The sequence below is a fragment of the Apus apus genome, chromosome 18 (genome assembly GCF_020740795.1).
Source record: "Apus apus isolate bApuApu2 chromosome 18, bApuApu2.pri.cur, whole genome shotgun sequence".
Taxonomy (NCBI): domain Eukaryota; kingdom Metazoa; phylum Chordata; class Aves; order Apodiformes; family Apodidae; genus Apus; species Apus apus.
The window spans coordinates 11,288,426-11,301,983 of record NC_067299.1 but is presented as its reverse complement, the minus strand read 5'-3'; the positions used below and the strand labels follow the sequence as shown (position 1 = coordinate 11,301,983).

Below are 13,558 nucleotides of genomic sequence, written 5' to 3'. Positions count from 1 at the left end.
GGGGATGCAAAACCTTCCATTCCCCCCAAGATGGGGATTACACTTCCCCTGCACCAGCTCTAATCAAGGAACCCAAGCAACCTTTCTGCTTCCAGGTTCGTCTGCTCCTACCTTTTCCATCGGGGCAGGATCCAAGATGGGCACTCGCCAGCGGCTGCAGGCACGGAGGCAGCACACCCGCAAAAAGTAACCCCCAGTGCTGCTGGGCCCCCACTGCCAGCCTGCCTGGACCCCTGTGCGTGGGGGGGACTCCGTCTGGAGCAGTCCCCATGGTGGGGACTGGTGGTGACAGGGCCAGGCCCCAGTCTCTGACACCAGCCGGAGACTGGGTTGGGATGGGAGAAACCAAACTCTTCTTACTTGAACAGTTCCAGAGCCAAGGCTGGATGAACGTCTGTACATATCTGCAGTGTTTTGTCCCTCACTTTAGTTTGCCATGTTCCATAATGTGTAAATTTTTCCCTCTTTGCTGCTTCTAGCTGTCCCCTGCCCTCCCCCCAGCCCCCTCTGTCAGCTCCCTGCCCATGGCAGCTGGCAGAGCTGTGCAGCCCTGCTCAGAGCCCAGCTGGAGATGTGCTGGTTCCTGCCAGCTTCTGAGGGATCCGTCTTCACCAGGGCCCAAAAATCTTTCCCCGGTGTTTCGTCCTGTGGCCTGGTGAACACGCTTCCTTGGGATGGCTCCGTGTTAGTGCTGTCCCTGCCAGACCTGCGCTGGGGTTGGTGCCAGCCTGGTGTGGCTGTCTCAGTGCTGGGGATGACCAGCTCAGCCTCTGTGGCCAGGTGACAACCCCCTGCTGTGACTTAACACCACCCCCCCCCCAGTTCAGACCCTCAACCTCCATCTGAGGATGTGCCATAGCTCGGGCTGGGCTAGAGGTGTGGGGTGGGGATGGGGGTCCCTTCCCCTGCTTCCCAGTCACTGAGACCCACCCCTGTGTCCTTGCTGCTGCCTGCTGGGCTGTGCCCCCCCTCCCCTCCCCCCCCCAGCTCATGTAGATCCCCCCTGTTTCGCTTTATTCGTGCTCCCGTTTCTGTGCACTCACTGAATCGAGTTTGGAGGAAGATCTGACCCGTGTGCGTGGCGGCATGTTGGTTATGCCGGATTTGCTGTTTGGAGTTTCTTTTTTTGGGGGCGCCCATCCCTTTTTGGGGGGGACGTGCCCTGGCTAATTGGGTGTTGACAGTAGCATCACTGCGTGGCTACTCGCGCTGGGTGAGTTGTCCCTTCGTCATAGTGACGGATGGGCCGGCAGCCGGGGTGGAGGGGACGGGGCCTGGAAGCCCAAGCGTGGGGGGCTCTGGCCCTGGCAGTCTCTCTTCTCTCTCCGCTTCTCTCCTGGTGCCCTCCCCCACCTTGGGGTGCTCTGGAGCCTCTAATGGAGTACAGAGCAGGTGGGTTCCCCACCTTTCTCCCCCCCCCCCACATCTGGGTTTTCCATTTTTTAGCTTGCCCCAACCCATCCTTTTGGGTTTTACCAGCTCCCAGGAGCTGCGGTGCTGCCTCCCCTTTTCCTATCCCACCATTCCCTGCCTGGTAGCTCCTATGGAAAGAGACTGCCAGAGTCAGGGGTTACCCAGAGAGTTGCCCCCCACCCTGCCCTGGGCAATGGGACAGGCACCTCTTGCCCATGGGCTTCCCACCACTTCCAGGAGTGCTTTGCTGCCGGTTTTTTTTACTCTCCAAGCCGTGTGACTGTGTGTGTCTGCCGAGTCTAAATTAAAAAAAAAAAAAAGAAAAAAAAAAAGAAAAAAAAAGTCACAGACAAATATTTAAACATTTTTTAACAAAGTAAAGATTTATTTTTATATTTAAGCTAAATTGCCTTCAAATTCCTTCAAGCTTGGTACAGTGAGGTTGCCAGACCCCGCGGCGCTGTCGGTGTGTTTCGCTGTGCCAGAGTGGAGCTGGGGCAGGGCAGCCAGGTCCTGCCGTGCTCCCCCGGCCTGCAGCAGCATCTCCTTCATTTTAAAATGTGATTGATGTATGTGGATGTGACTAAACCTGTTTATTTTTTATTCTTTCTCCACGGGTGAGGAGCAGGAGCTCTCGCATGTTACAGGCTCTGCCAGGAACGCGGAGTCTCTCCCAGCAGGTGACAGGGCTCTGCAGGGGAGCAGGGGATGTGTCAGCAGCACCTGCTGCCTGTGCTGGTGGGGTTGGGGGTTTAGAGCGTTCCCTGACCAGTTTGGCCCAAGAGGGGGTGCAAGGGACTGTCAGAGCAGGACAGGAGGAGATGGCCTGGGCAAATGTCCCCAGCTCCAGGGCTGCCAGTGGCACAGGGCAGGAGAGCAGCTCAGGGGTGAGGGGGCAGGGCTTGGCCAGCTCTGCTCCAGCAAGACCCCATGGCAGAGGGAGATGGTGATGAGCAAGGGAAAGGTACCCCGGGGAGCACTGGCTGGTGGGGATGACCCCAGGGGGCTGCCCCCCACGTAGCAGCCCCGTTGAGAGCCTGTGGGCCCAGCAAGGAGCCAGGCTGCATCCTTTCCCCACCCCACAGACCCTGCTGGGAGAGACCCTTGCGCATGGCTGCTGTACGTGCCCAGGGGGAGGCTGGGTTTAAACTCAAAGACTTGGATCATTCCTGGTATGGTTGATGAGGATTTAGTGTGAATGTGCAATTTATTTTTTTTTCCCTTGCTTCTTCTGTCCCTGGTTTAAAATAAAGACTGTGTTCACACTGGCCCTGCCTGTGGCTGGTTCCTGAACCTGAGGAGGGCCAGGACTCCACAAAGGTGCTGGGAAAGGCAGTGAAGGGACGAAAAAAAAAAACCCAAAACTTTATTGTGTCATCCTGACAGTCAAAAGCTTTGTTGAAATCCCACATTGGGATGGGGTGAGGATTTTTCCTGGGGGGAGAGTAGGGGAACATGATAAAATAATTCCTTTAATCCAGATGGAGCCCTCTAGTCCCCCAGGACACAGAAGAGGGGGTGTGTGGGACACATGCTGACTTTGGGGTTTAGGGGCTGCAAGGGCCAGCAGTCCTGCCCCTGGCAATGGGGTGTTCTGGAGATGGCATTTGGTCCCAAAGGACCAGAGTGTCCCAGGGGCTTGGGGCATTAGATGATGTCCTGGAGGACCAGGGTGTTACAGGGTCCCACCACAGCTGCAGCTTTGTTGTGATGAGGCTTCAATGTCACCGGGGCAGTAGCAGCACTGAGGAGTGTTTCCCATCAGCTGTGGCTGGGTGCTGCACTCACAAAAATTTCATTTCTCTCACTCCTTCACCTGCTTCTTTTTCCTCTTCCTCTTCTTGGGAGCTGCTGCTGGTTCCATCACCTCTCTGTGCTGCAGGCTGTCCTTGGCTGCTGCCAGCGGGGAGCTGGGGACAGGAGTGAACAGCCTGAGCCCCACAGCCCTTACCCTCATCCCACCCTGCCACAGCCTCCAGCCCCCTCCTCAGCAGACCCAGCAGCACCGAGCTGGGCCATGGCCCCCCCAGAAGCTGCAGGAGGCAGGCAGAGCCCCCGGCCCTCCTCTCACCTGGGGGCAGCAGCCCCTTCCCCACACGGCTCCAGCACGGCCACGAAGAAGCCCTGGGTGAGGGTGTCTGCAGGGCAGGCACGGAGGCAGCACTCGGCCCCAGGGAAAGCAGCGAGTCCTCGGCAGGGCCAGGAGGGGAAGGCGTTCACCAGCCTGCAGGGGGGGCAGGACAAGGGTCAACACCAGGCCCCCACGCTGCATTCCCCCCAAACCCCACAGCACCTCATGCTGGATCCTCCCCCCCACCCCCCCCACCCCGTCGCTGCATCCCCATGTGCTGTATCCCCCTCGAGCCTTGCAGTTCCCTGCACCATGTCCCCTTAAGCAGCATCCTCCCCCACGCTGTGTCCCTTGAGCCCCCTAGAGCCCTGTGCTGTGTCCCCCCCCACCCCTTGACACTCCCCACGCCGCATCCTCCGGGCCCCACAGCACCCTGTACCGTGTCCCCCCGCGCACCTGAAGGCCGAGCCCTGCTCCTGCAGCACAGCCTGCACCACGTCCTCGTTCTCTTCCCGGTGCAACGAGCAGGTCGAGTAGACCAGGCGTCGCAGAGCCGGGAAGCTCAGGGCGTGGCTCAGGACCCTGCGCTGGAAGCCGGCCAGGGCCTGCAGGCGCTCGGGGCTGGGGGCAGCCTCCTCCAGCGGCAGCCGGGTCACCATCCCTGCGGGGGGAGCGGCCGTCACCGCAGGGTCCCACACCCGCCTCCTGGCTCGGGGAGGCGCGCCCGGAGGCCCCACGTGTTACCTGAGCCGCTGCAGGACGGGTCGAGGAGGATATGGGTCACCCTGCTGTACTTGGGGTCTCTGGGATCCACCGTCAGGAAGTCCTGCTGGGCCAGCTGGAAGCCCGTGACCCCCGCCCGCATCAGCATGGTGTTCATGGTGGCCAGGCGCTTGGTGTCCACGTCAAAGGCAAAGATCTGTCTGAAGGCAGAGCCCAGGAGAGGCATGAACATCCCCACCAGCCCCAGGAGCCACGCTGAGGGTGGTGGGCTGTCCCAGCTGCACCAAATGCCACCCGTGCCGGGTAGGCAGAGCTGGGGAGCTGCTCCCCAGAACAGGGCCAGTGCTGGGCAGAGTGGGGCTGGGAACTGAGACCCCATGTGGCTTCATGTCCCCTCGGGCCCTTTCAATGGTCCAGCATGATTGGAGCCCCCAGCCCACTGAGGGAGAAGTGGGTATCAGCAGGGCAGGGTGACAGGCTGCAGCTCTTCCTGTCACCTCTTCATGCTGTCTGTGGGGTCAGGGGATCAGGGCCCCCAGTGCCCCTTCACACCCCCCAGCACACAAGCCTCACCCCTTGTTCTTCAGGAGGGCAGCCAAGTGGCTGGTCTTGTTCCCAGGGGCAGCGCAGGCATCGATGACGTGGGCACCTGCAGCAGGGTCGAGCAGGAAGGCGGGGAGGCAGCTGGCCTGCAGGAGGGCAAAGCCCGTGAGCACCCAGCCCCACCTCGGGGCATGGCTGATGCTGCAGGGTCACAGGTAGCCACAGCAACACGGGGCCAAGGCCACCACCACCATCCACCACCACCCAGCTCCTACAGGGTGTGTTAAGAGCCCAGTTCAGAGCAACTCCTCCCTATACAGAAGAACCCCACAGCTGCCGCCTGCCCCCAGCCCAGCCCTCAGTGTGGAGGAAGGGGCTGACCCCAAACCCATGTCAGCAGCTTCCCTGCCCCTGCAGCCTCCTGGTCCCCAGCTCCCACACCTTGTCCTGCAGGATTATGTGCCCTGAAGTGTACAGCAGGTTGCTGTGGAAGTCCGTCTGTGGGGGGAAAACCAGCAGCTCTGGGAGATGAAGATCCAGAAAGAATTTCTTCCCAGCGAGGTCCCTCAGTTCCTCCACACTGCCCAGGAGACACAGGAAGGATGAACACACAGTTGTGCTTCACTGCACCCACACCAAAGCCCAGGCTGAGAACCCCCTTCACTCCACACCTCCACCTCAGCACCCGGAGAGGCAGAGTAAGAGTAGGGAGTGATGCAGACTCCAGCCTGGACACCATGAGCACCAAGACCAACAACCCTTCAGCACACAAGACCTCGTCCCAAACCCTGCTGTTTGCTGAGGTCCCAGATAAGGTGGGATGGCAGAAAGAAACACTTACCTTCCTGCCTTGCCCAGGTACGAGTATCCCTGGCGCTTAAAGAAGTCAATCACATCATCCACACAAGTCTTCAGGGTGTTGACTCGGACGTAGCGCGGTACCTGAGAGGCTGGGGGAGCCGCTCGGGTCAGACACAACCCCCAAACTGCCAGCAACACACACGGCGACCACCGTGCCCGGCAGCCCACTCACCTGCCGGGCTGGCCGCCCGGGCCGGGGCCAGCAGCTCCTCGTTGCTGCTCACCTGCCGCTGCACCTTCAGGCGGGCCAGCTCGGCCTCCAGCCGCGCCCGATGCCGCCGGGCCAGCGCCTTCCAGCGGCCGCCGCACTTGAGCCCCTTGCCGAACAGCAGGTCATACACCAGCACCTGCGGGGACGCGGCTCAGCCCGGGGTCCCACCCGCGCGGGGCCGCCCCCCCCCCCAGCCTCCCGTTACCTTCGCCAGCTGCGGGGGCAGCTTCTTCTCGGCCCGCAGCAGCGCGGCGCCCGCCAGCAGCTTCTCCAGCACCGGCGAGTAGCGGAGGGTCTCGGACACCAGGGCGTACAGCTGCCGGACGTGCTGGGGGGGCACGGGCTGTCGGGACAGGGCCTCCCAGTGCGCACCCCCAGCCCGCCCCTGCCCCGGGCCTGCCCCTGCCCCTGCCCCTGCTCCTGCCCCTGCCCCTGCCCCTGCTCCTGCCCCTGCCCCTGCCCCTGCCCCCGCCCCCGCCCCCGCCCCCGCCCCTGCCCCTGCCCCTGCCCCCCCGCTGGGGCCAGACCTCAGGCCTGACCCTCCCTTAAACACGAACTCCCCCTCGGGCCTCACCGCGCCGCTCAGACCTGCCCCCCCCGGGCCTCCCTCAGGCCGAGCCCCCGGCTCGGGCCGCCCCCCCCGTCCCCTCCCCGGCTGTCCCGTCCCCGCACCGGGAAGCGGCTGTTGTACACCAGGCTCTTGATGCCGCCATCGCCGCGTTCCAGCCCCTCCAGGACGGCGGCGGCCGCGCTGTACAGCGCCATGTTCCCGGCCGGCCGCGTGTGCGGCGGGGCGGGGCGGCCCGGCAGCCCCGGCAGCCCCGGCAGCCCCTCCCGGCCCTCCCGGCCTCCCCAGGCCTCCCCCGCTCGCCCCCCGCTGGTCTCCGGGGCAGCCTCAGCCCCCGGCCCTGCCGCTACCTCGGCCTGCGCTTTCCTTCCCCGCAGCCCCTCGCACCTCCCCAGAGGCCCGCTCGGTTTCTCAGGGGCGGCACAGGCGTCAGCCCGCAGCACAGCCCGCAGCACAACCAGCAACACAGCCTGCAACACAACCAGCAACACAGCCTGCAACACAACCAGCAACACAGCCCCCAACACAACCAGCAACACAGCCCCCAACACAACCAGCAACACAACCAGCAGCACAGCCTGCAGCACAGGCTTCCTTTATTCAGCAGAAAGACACGCCAGCAAAGACCCACAGCTGACACTTTCCAGGCGGCTGCTGCTCAGAGGTGAGGGCTGACGTTTGTGCTCTTAGAGGAGCGGGGAAGGGCCCTCCCGTGCTGCTGAGGCTCCGTTGCACGGCTTCTGCCTCAGGACAAGCCTGCCTATCCCCTCCTGCGGTGCCTCGGTTCAGGCACAGCCCTCCCCGGCCGCAGCCCCGTCCCGCTGGCCGGGCTATGGCCTCACGGCTTCCCGCGGGCCCGGGGGGGGTGTGCGGGGCCCGGGGCTGCGGGCTGGCAGGTGCGGGCAGGATGATGGGCGGGGAGTAGGGCCCTCGGTCCGGCCAGCACAGGTCCACGATGGGGTAGAGCTGGCCCTGGAACTCGGCCTGGAAGGTGTAGATGGGGCTGAGCTCGTCGGGGCTGTCGGCGTTGAAGAAGGTCAGCTCGCCCTTCTCGTAGTGCAGGTAGACGCCGATGCGCTGGGGCCGGGCCGTGAGCGGCAGCGTGGCCCGCGGGCTGCTGAACGCCTCGTAGACCTTCCCTTCCTTCAGGCCGATGAGCCACACACCGTTCTCAGGAGACTTGCTGAGCTTCCCTTTGCGGCTGACCGTGCCCTTGATGATGCCCACGCGCCAGTGGCTCCTGGCGCCCACGATCACCTCCCAGTAGTGCTGGCCGCAGGAGAAGCCCTTGCAGGTGAGGATGCAGTTGCTGGAGTCGAAACGCTTGGGGTTGCTGTCCCGGCGCTGGTAGAGCCCACACTGCACGACCGTGTCCCCCTTGAAGAGCTCCAGGAGGGGATGAGCTGTCACTGGGTCCAGCTTCAGCATCTCTGGAGCTAGAAGGAAACCAGACAGGCTGCAGCAGGACTGTTGTGCCAGAGCAGGCTCCTGCCAGCCTGAGACACGGCCAGCCACCCCCAAAGGAGTTCCCCTGGGAATTAGGAGCACACAAGCCCAGAGCAGAGCAGCCTGTCCCCCGTGCCAGGGAGCCAGGCCCCCCGTGCTGCCAGCGGGGCAGGAGGTACCTGGCAGGACACGGCGGTGCAGGCGCTTCCACACGGTCATCTTTATGTCATCTTGGTGGAAACATGGCTTGAAGGACACGGGGCTAAAGATGCCATCTCCGGGGTGCAGGCTGGGGAGCTCTGACCTGGAAAAACACAGGCAGCCATGACACAGGTGATAGGGATGGTGTCTGATCTCTTCTGACCTGGCTGCCTTGTGTGATGGGGCCACTGGTGGCTCGCCAGCTGCTCTTGCCCTCTTCTGGGGCTGAGTGCCTGGCTCTGGCCTTGGCTGTCCACCACCACAGCAATGTCCATGCGAGGCTGCTCCAGCCATGCTGAGCTGCTGCTGGCCTGAGACCTCCAGCCCTGGTGCAGAGGCATCCCCATGGATGCTGTTCGGTCCCACCACTCACCTGAAGTGGGAGGAGCCATATTTCTGGAAAACACAAGAGAAAGAGAGAGTCAGTTGGTGGTGGGAGCCTGACAGTTCAGCAGCTGTTCTGCATAGTCACAGCTGCAAACATCTGTGCCCCAGGCTGGAGCAGCCACATCTCTCCTGGGAAAGGAAAGGGCATCACCTCTTATGGAGGGCAGGTTTCTCCCTTGGGAGAAGCCCTGGCTGGGCAGAGGACACCAACATCTCATCCCTTATGGTGTTCCAGCCATGCTTGGTGATGGTTCCCACCACCCAGTGCAGGGCTCAGGGCCACAAGCAGCAGGATGAGGGCTGGAGAGCCTGGCTGACTGTCACTGCCCTCACCACTGAGCACACTCACCCGGACAAAATCAAGTTGGCCTTCATTGCTGAGGGCCTCCAGAGAGCTCTGCATCTCCTTAAGCCTCTGCAGGGCATCCGATGTCTGCTTGAGCTGGGACTCAATAGAGGTGATGAGCTGGGCTGCTTTCCCCTCAATGCTCTCCAGGAAGGTAGCCTTCTCCTCGTCGATGTACCTGTGCAGCTCCTGGAACTCCTTCCGGATCACCCACTTGAAGACATCTGCCTCGTTCTGCCGGGAGACAGCAAATGGCTGTGGGGGCTGCCCTGCTCCATCCCCTTACCCCAGCTTTGGAGTGTCAGAGATGCCACCAGCAATGTCAGCATGTCCCACCAAGCTGCCCTCCACTGGCTTTCCAAATAAAGAGCAGTTCCATACAGCAGGAGCTAGGCTAGATGGCGTTTCACCCTGCTCAACACCACAGCACCTCTGCCATCCACCTCTCCCACTCCAGCCCTGGGTCTGAGTCCCTGTTGTCCCAGGCTGCTTCATCAGAGCCTTAAAAGAGCTGCAGGATCCCTCAGCTCCCAAGGAATAACCTGTGAGAAGGTGCAGCTCCAGTTGCAGTTGGGTTGAGCTTTTCTGAGGAGCACCAGTGGGAAGCTTTAGCCTCAGACGGATGCCAGGAGGTCCCTGGGAGATGTCCACTGTGTGGGACATGGACAGGCAGCCAAACCAGGTGTAAACTCAATTTGACACCAAGGGCGTTGCTCTGCCTGGGACCCCTGCTCTGAGTGGGTTCCTCTCCACCTGTTATCTCCCCACCTCCAAGGACATTTGGTCACACCAGCTCTGCCAGGAGACTCAGGGTAACTTCAGGCCTTCCTGAAACAGGGCTACGCCACCAGAGAGGGCTGTATCACCCTTCCTGAAAACAGGTCTATGTTTAATTCCCAAGTTTCATGAAGAACACCAGGCTTAAGGAGCAGGGTGGAAGATCAGCCCTCACTTATCCCAGGGAAGAGGGAAGAGAAGAAGGGCAGAGGACACAAGCAGGAGAGACCTGGGAACAGAGGTTGTTCCAGGAGCTGTGTGGGACACAAAGGACTCTGGGACATAGAGTCCACCCTTGGCACACATATCCTGGGCTGTGTCACCAGCAGCATGACCAGCAGGGTGTGGGAGGGGATTGTCCCCTCTGCTCTGCTCTGGTGAGACCCCCCTGCAGGGCTGGGGCAGCTCTGGGGTCCCCAATACAAGAAGGACATGGAGCTGTTGGAGCAAGTCCAGAGGATCCATCAAGATGATCCAAGGGCTGGAGCAGCTCTGCTCTGGAGACAGGCTGGGAGAGTTGGGGTGTTCAGCCTGGAGAAGAGAAGGCTCCAGGGAGACCTTAGAGCACCTTCCAGTGCCTGAAGGTCTCCAGGAAAGCTGGGGAGGGACTTGGGACAAGGGCAGGGAAGGATGGGACAAGGAAGAATGGATTAAAACTGGAAGAGGGGAGATGGAATCTTAGGAAGAAACTCTTCACTGAGACCCTGGCCCAGGTTGCCCAGGGAAGCTGTGGCTGCCCCATCCCTGGCAGTGTTGAAGGGCAGGTTGGATGGGGCTTGGAGCAACCTGGGCTGGTCGAGGTGTCCCTGCCCACGCAGGGGGTTGGAACTAGATGATCCTCAAGGTGTCTTCCAACCCAAACCAGCCTGGGATTCTGTGACACTCACTGCGATGCGGCTTTTGTTGTTGGTGAGCTTGCTGAAGTGTTCGTCCAGGCTCCTCTTGTACTGCCGGACATCAGTCAGCAGCACTGAGAGCTCCTCCTGCAAAGACAGCACCTCTGAAGGACACCTCTGCACCAGCCTCCTGGATGGCAGGCAATGCTCCTCAGCTCCCGAGGAGCACATGACCCCAAGAAACCATGTTCTCCTGTGCTTTCTCTAAGCTTTCTGGGGCCCTGTATGTCCTGCTGATCTTTTGTCTCTTGATTTGGAGGATTTGTGGTAACCAGAGGCAGAAGAGCACTCAGAGCAGGCCCCTGATCTGGACACTGCTGACCAAGTGCTCTTGCCAGGAGCACCATGTTTCTGCTCCCATTCCCAATCCTCTGTATCTCACCTCTCATGGCAGCTCCACACCAGGCAAGCAACTGGCAAGTTGATGGCAGGAGGGTGGCACCAGCCTGGCTGAGGCAGGAGTGTTTCTGGTGCCTCCTGCTCTTATCTGCTCTGTGCCAGGTATGGAGAGGACGGGTGGCCTCCTGCTTTTCCATTCCTGGGGCTTTCATGTGATGCTGGGCAGGGGACACCAGCTGTTTGCTCTGCCTGGTGCCCTGCCTCCCTGCTCTCCTGCAGGACCTCACTTCAGCCCTTATCTCCAAACTCTTTTTTGATGCTATTTGGCAACAGGCTTGAAAGGTCCCGCCAATGCTCCCCAACCCCCCTGGCTCTCACCACCACAGCTCAGCCACCAAAACCTCCAGCCCTCTCAGCAGAGGATGTGCTTCACCCCTCAGCCCAGGGACCCTGCCTCACACCTGGCTGTGCTGTGTGGCCATGCTCCCCAAAACTGTCACAATTTCCAGCCTGTCCCTTGAAGGAGAGGGGACGTTTGGCCAGCAAGCATTGCAGGTGCCCTCACCCCCAACCCAGGAGCCCTGGCGGGCTCTGCCTTCCAACCTTCATCCGGCAGAAGGCCGTGGAGATGGGGGTGATCTTGTGCTGGCGGTGGGTGCCGATGGTGCCGCACAGCCCGCAGATCACCTCTTGGTCGGCCTCGCAGAAGAGGCTGAGGGGGTTGTGATGGGTTGGGCAGGACTCTGGGGTGGGCTCTGCCTCAGCCCAGCTCTGCAGCGCCTCGATGACACGGGCCAGCGTGACGTTGGGTGGCGAGGTGCTGCAGTCCACCCTCTGGCGGCACACGGGGCACAGGAACTGCCCCTCCAGCTCTCCTGAGAGGGACACCACGCAGGACTTGCAGTAGGAATGTCCACACTGCAGCATCAGAGGCTCCTTGAAGACCTCCAGGCAGATGGGACACAGCAGCTGGTTCTCCAGCTCGTTGATGCTCATCTTCCGAGCCATCCTGCCACCTTCCCACACAGCAGCACAGACCTGCTCCAGGAAACACAGGCAAGAGGTCAGTCCTGTTCCAGGAACAAGGTAAGTGGAGGTGAGTAAAGGTGGAGCTCAGCACCAGGGGAAGGCAAAGCAGAGAGACAGACACCTCCACCCCCAGCAGCAAAGCCTGAGATGCTTATTTTAACCCAGGATGTGTTTGGCTCTGGAGAGGTGAGACCACCACTGGCCATGCCCGTTGGATCTGCCTAAGGTGTCAGGAGTCACCACCAGGCTGTTCTCAACTGGGGCCTTTGCCTGGCAGGGCTGTCAGGCTGCAGCCCATGGCAGGGCAGCCCTGCCTGTGTGCCAGGGCTGGGGACAGAGCCAAGAGGGATTTTCTGCTGAAAAATTCCAGTATTGCCCCTGGCCTGTATGAATTCCAACAGATCTCTGTAAAGGGCTCATTGTCTCAGTCCACGGGCATCCTCAGATGCACTGGCATTAGCTCAAGCGATGCATCTCAGGAAAAGCAGAAAGGAATGCTAAAAAGCACTTCTATCTAGGAGACAGAGACAACCACCATGCAGCAAACACCCATGAGGCTGGAGCCAACTGATCCAAGAGCTGGGAAGCTGAGACATGGAGCACAGGGCTGGGATTGCAGCTCACCCCTTTGAAACATGCTCCATGCTCCAAGCCAGCAGCCCCAAGAGACACAAACCCAAATCCCAGCTTCTCCCACTGGCCCTGGGGCAATGCAGCCTTGCCACCCCTGCTGATGCTGCCACTGTGGGGTGTAACTGCCAAAGTCCCAGGAAAGTCAAAGACATCATGTGAAGCTGAAGAAAATAAACCTGAAGTTTTTTTTCCTGTAGAGACCTGTACTTCTGTAGAGACCTGAAGTCTCTACAGGGACTCGGTCGTTTCCCCAGGGTACGGCTGTGGCCTGAGCTCAGCTTCTGTCACACATTGCTACAGGAGCTCGGTGAACCAGGGAAAGGTTGGACATCAGGCAGTGTAGGGCCCTGTACAGAATCAGCTGTAGCTGCTCTCTCTGCTCACACAGCAACACCCCCCGCAGCCCCAGCCTCCCGCGCTGCTCACGCACCCGGCGCCGGCTCCGCTGCTCCTGGCGCGCTGAGCCCGACCGGTGTCACTCGGCTTCTCCCGATCAACCTGGAGATTTTGACCTGCTGGGAGGGGCAGAGAAGGCAAGCTGGCAGCCCCTCGGTGGGACAGGAAGCTGAGCTGCTCCCTCCTGCAGCCTCGGCCCCGCCAGGGAAGTCCCTGCTCACCCAGGAGAGCCCAGGCAGGCTCTGGTCCCCTCTCCTGCCCCAGGGACGCTGACACACCCCCACACAGGGCTGCCTGCTGCCCCTGACGTGCAGGTCCGGACACACACATCATATGACTGCAGGGCTGGAGCTGTGATAAGAGCGGGGCAGTGTTTGCCTCCCGGAGCCCCACTGCTGTTCCGTTCACCTGCCCTGCCTGTGGAAGCACCTTCAAAACACTTTCTTAGTCACTAAAGCTTTTTTCTGGTTGAAACATTTGGGGCTTTTTTTGTTGTTTGGAAAAAAAAAATACAAGTGTTTGTCTTTGTCTGCCTGGGTAAAACAAACGGTTTCTTGTACAGTCACCTTTAGCTCAGGGGGGTGTCTGGCAGGGGCTCCCTGCTCAGCCTGGCTCGGGGGGCTCTGGGGACGGGGAGGGCTGCTCAGCCCAGCCCTGGGGAACGGCCCAGGGCAATGGGGTGGGGGGAGCAGAGCTGAGAGCAGCCCTGCCTGACCGT

At 61.0% G+C, this 13,558-nt stretch overlaps 3 protein-coding genes across 4 annotated transcripts in view; 1 reads left to right on the top strand and 2 right to left on the bottom strand.

Annotated features, from left to right (window-relative positions):
* Window positions 1–2,683, top strand: part of POM121 (POM121 transmembrane nucleoporin) — a 12,783-nt gene extending 10,100 nt beyond the window's left edge. The window contains exon 13 of the mRNA XM_051636057.1: window positions 96–2,683. Coding sequence (XP_051492017.1) covers window positions 96–190 — 95 coding nt within the window. The 3' untranslated portion in view covers window positions 191–2,683. The remainder of the gene's footprint in view (window positions 1–95) is intronic.
* Window positions 2,684–2,749: 66 nt separating this feature from the next.
* Window positions 2,750–6,601, bottom strand: NSUN5 (NOP2/Sun RNA methyltransferase 5). The gene is made up of 10 exons (XM_051636063.1): window positions 6,495–6,601; window positions 6,028–6,150; window positions 5,784–5,958; window positions 5,592–5,700; window positions 5,192–5,330; window positions 4,781–4,896; window positions 4,229–4,407; window positions 3,941–4,145; window positions 3,485–3,637; window positions 2,750–3,323 (listed from the first exon to the last, which is right to left on the bottom strand). Exons 1-10 carry the CDS (start codon window positions 6,585–6,587, stop codon window positions 3,218–3,220), a joined length of 1,398 nt encoding a protein of 465 aa, XP_051492023.1. The 5' UTR covers window positions 6,588–6,601; the 3' UTR covers window positions 2,750–3,217.
* Window positions 6,602–6,956: 355 nt separating this feature from the next.
* TRIM50 (tripartite motif containing 50) lies at window positions 6,957–13,153 on the bottom strand. 2 transcript variants are annotated; one of them, XM_051636061.1, is made up of 8 exons: window positions 13,062–13,153; window positions 12,875–12,959; window positions 11,386–11,820; window positions 10,435–10,530; window positions 8,774–9,004; window positions 8,411–8,433; window positions 8,016–8,140; window positions 6,957–7,826 (listed from the first exon to the last, which is right to left on the bottom strand). In XM_051636061.1, exons 3-8 carry the CDS (start codon window positions 11,788–11,790, stop codon window positions 6,991–6,993), a joined length of 1,716 nt encoding a protein of 571 aa, XP_051492021.1. In that variant the 5' UTR covers window positions 11,791–11,820; window positions 12,875–12,959; window positions 13,062–13,153; the 3' UTR covers window positions 6,957–6,990. The 2 variants fall into 2 exon arrangements, with proteins under 2 accessions (XP_051492021.1, XP_051492020.1); XM_051636060.1 differs by having other exon boundaries at window positions 12,875–13,153.
* Between the last annotated feature and the right edge of the window lie 405 nt (window positions 13,154–13,558).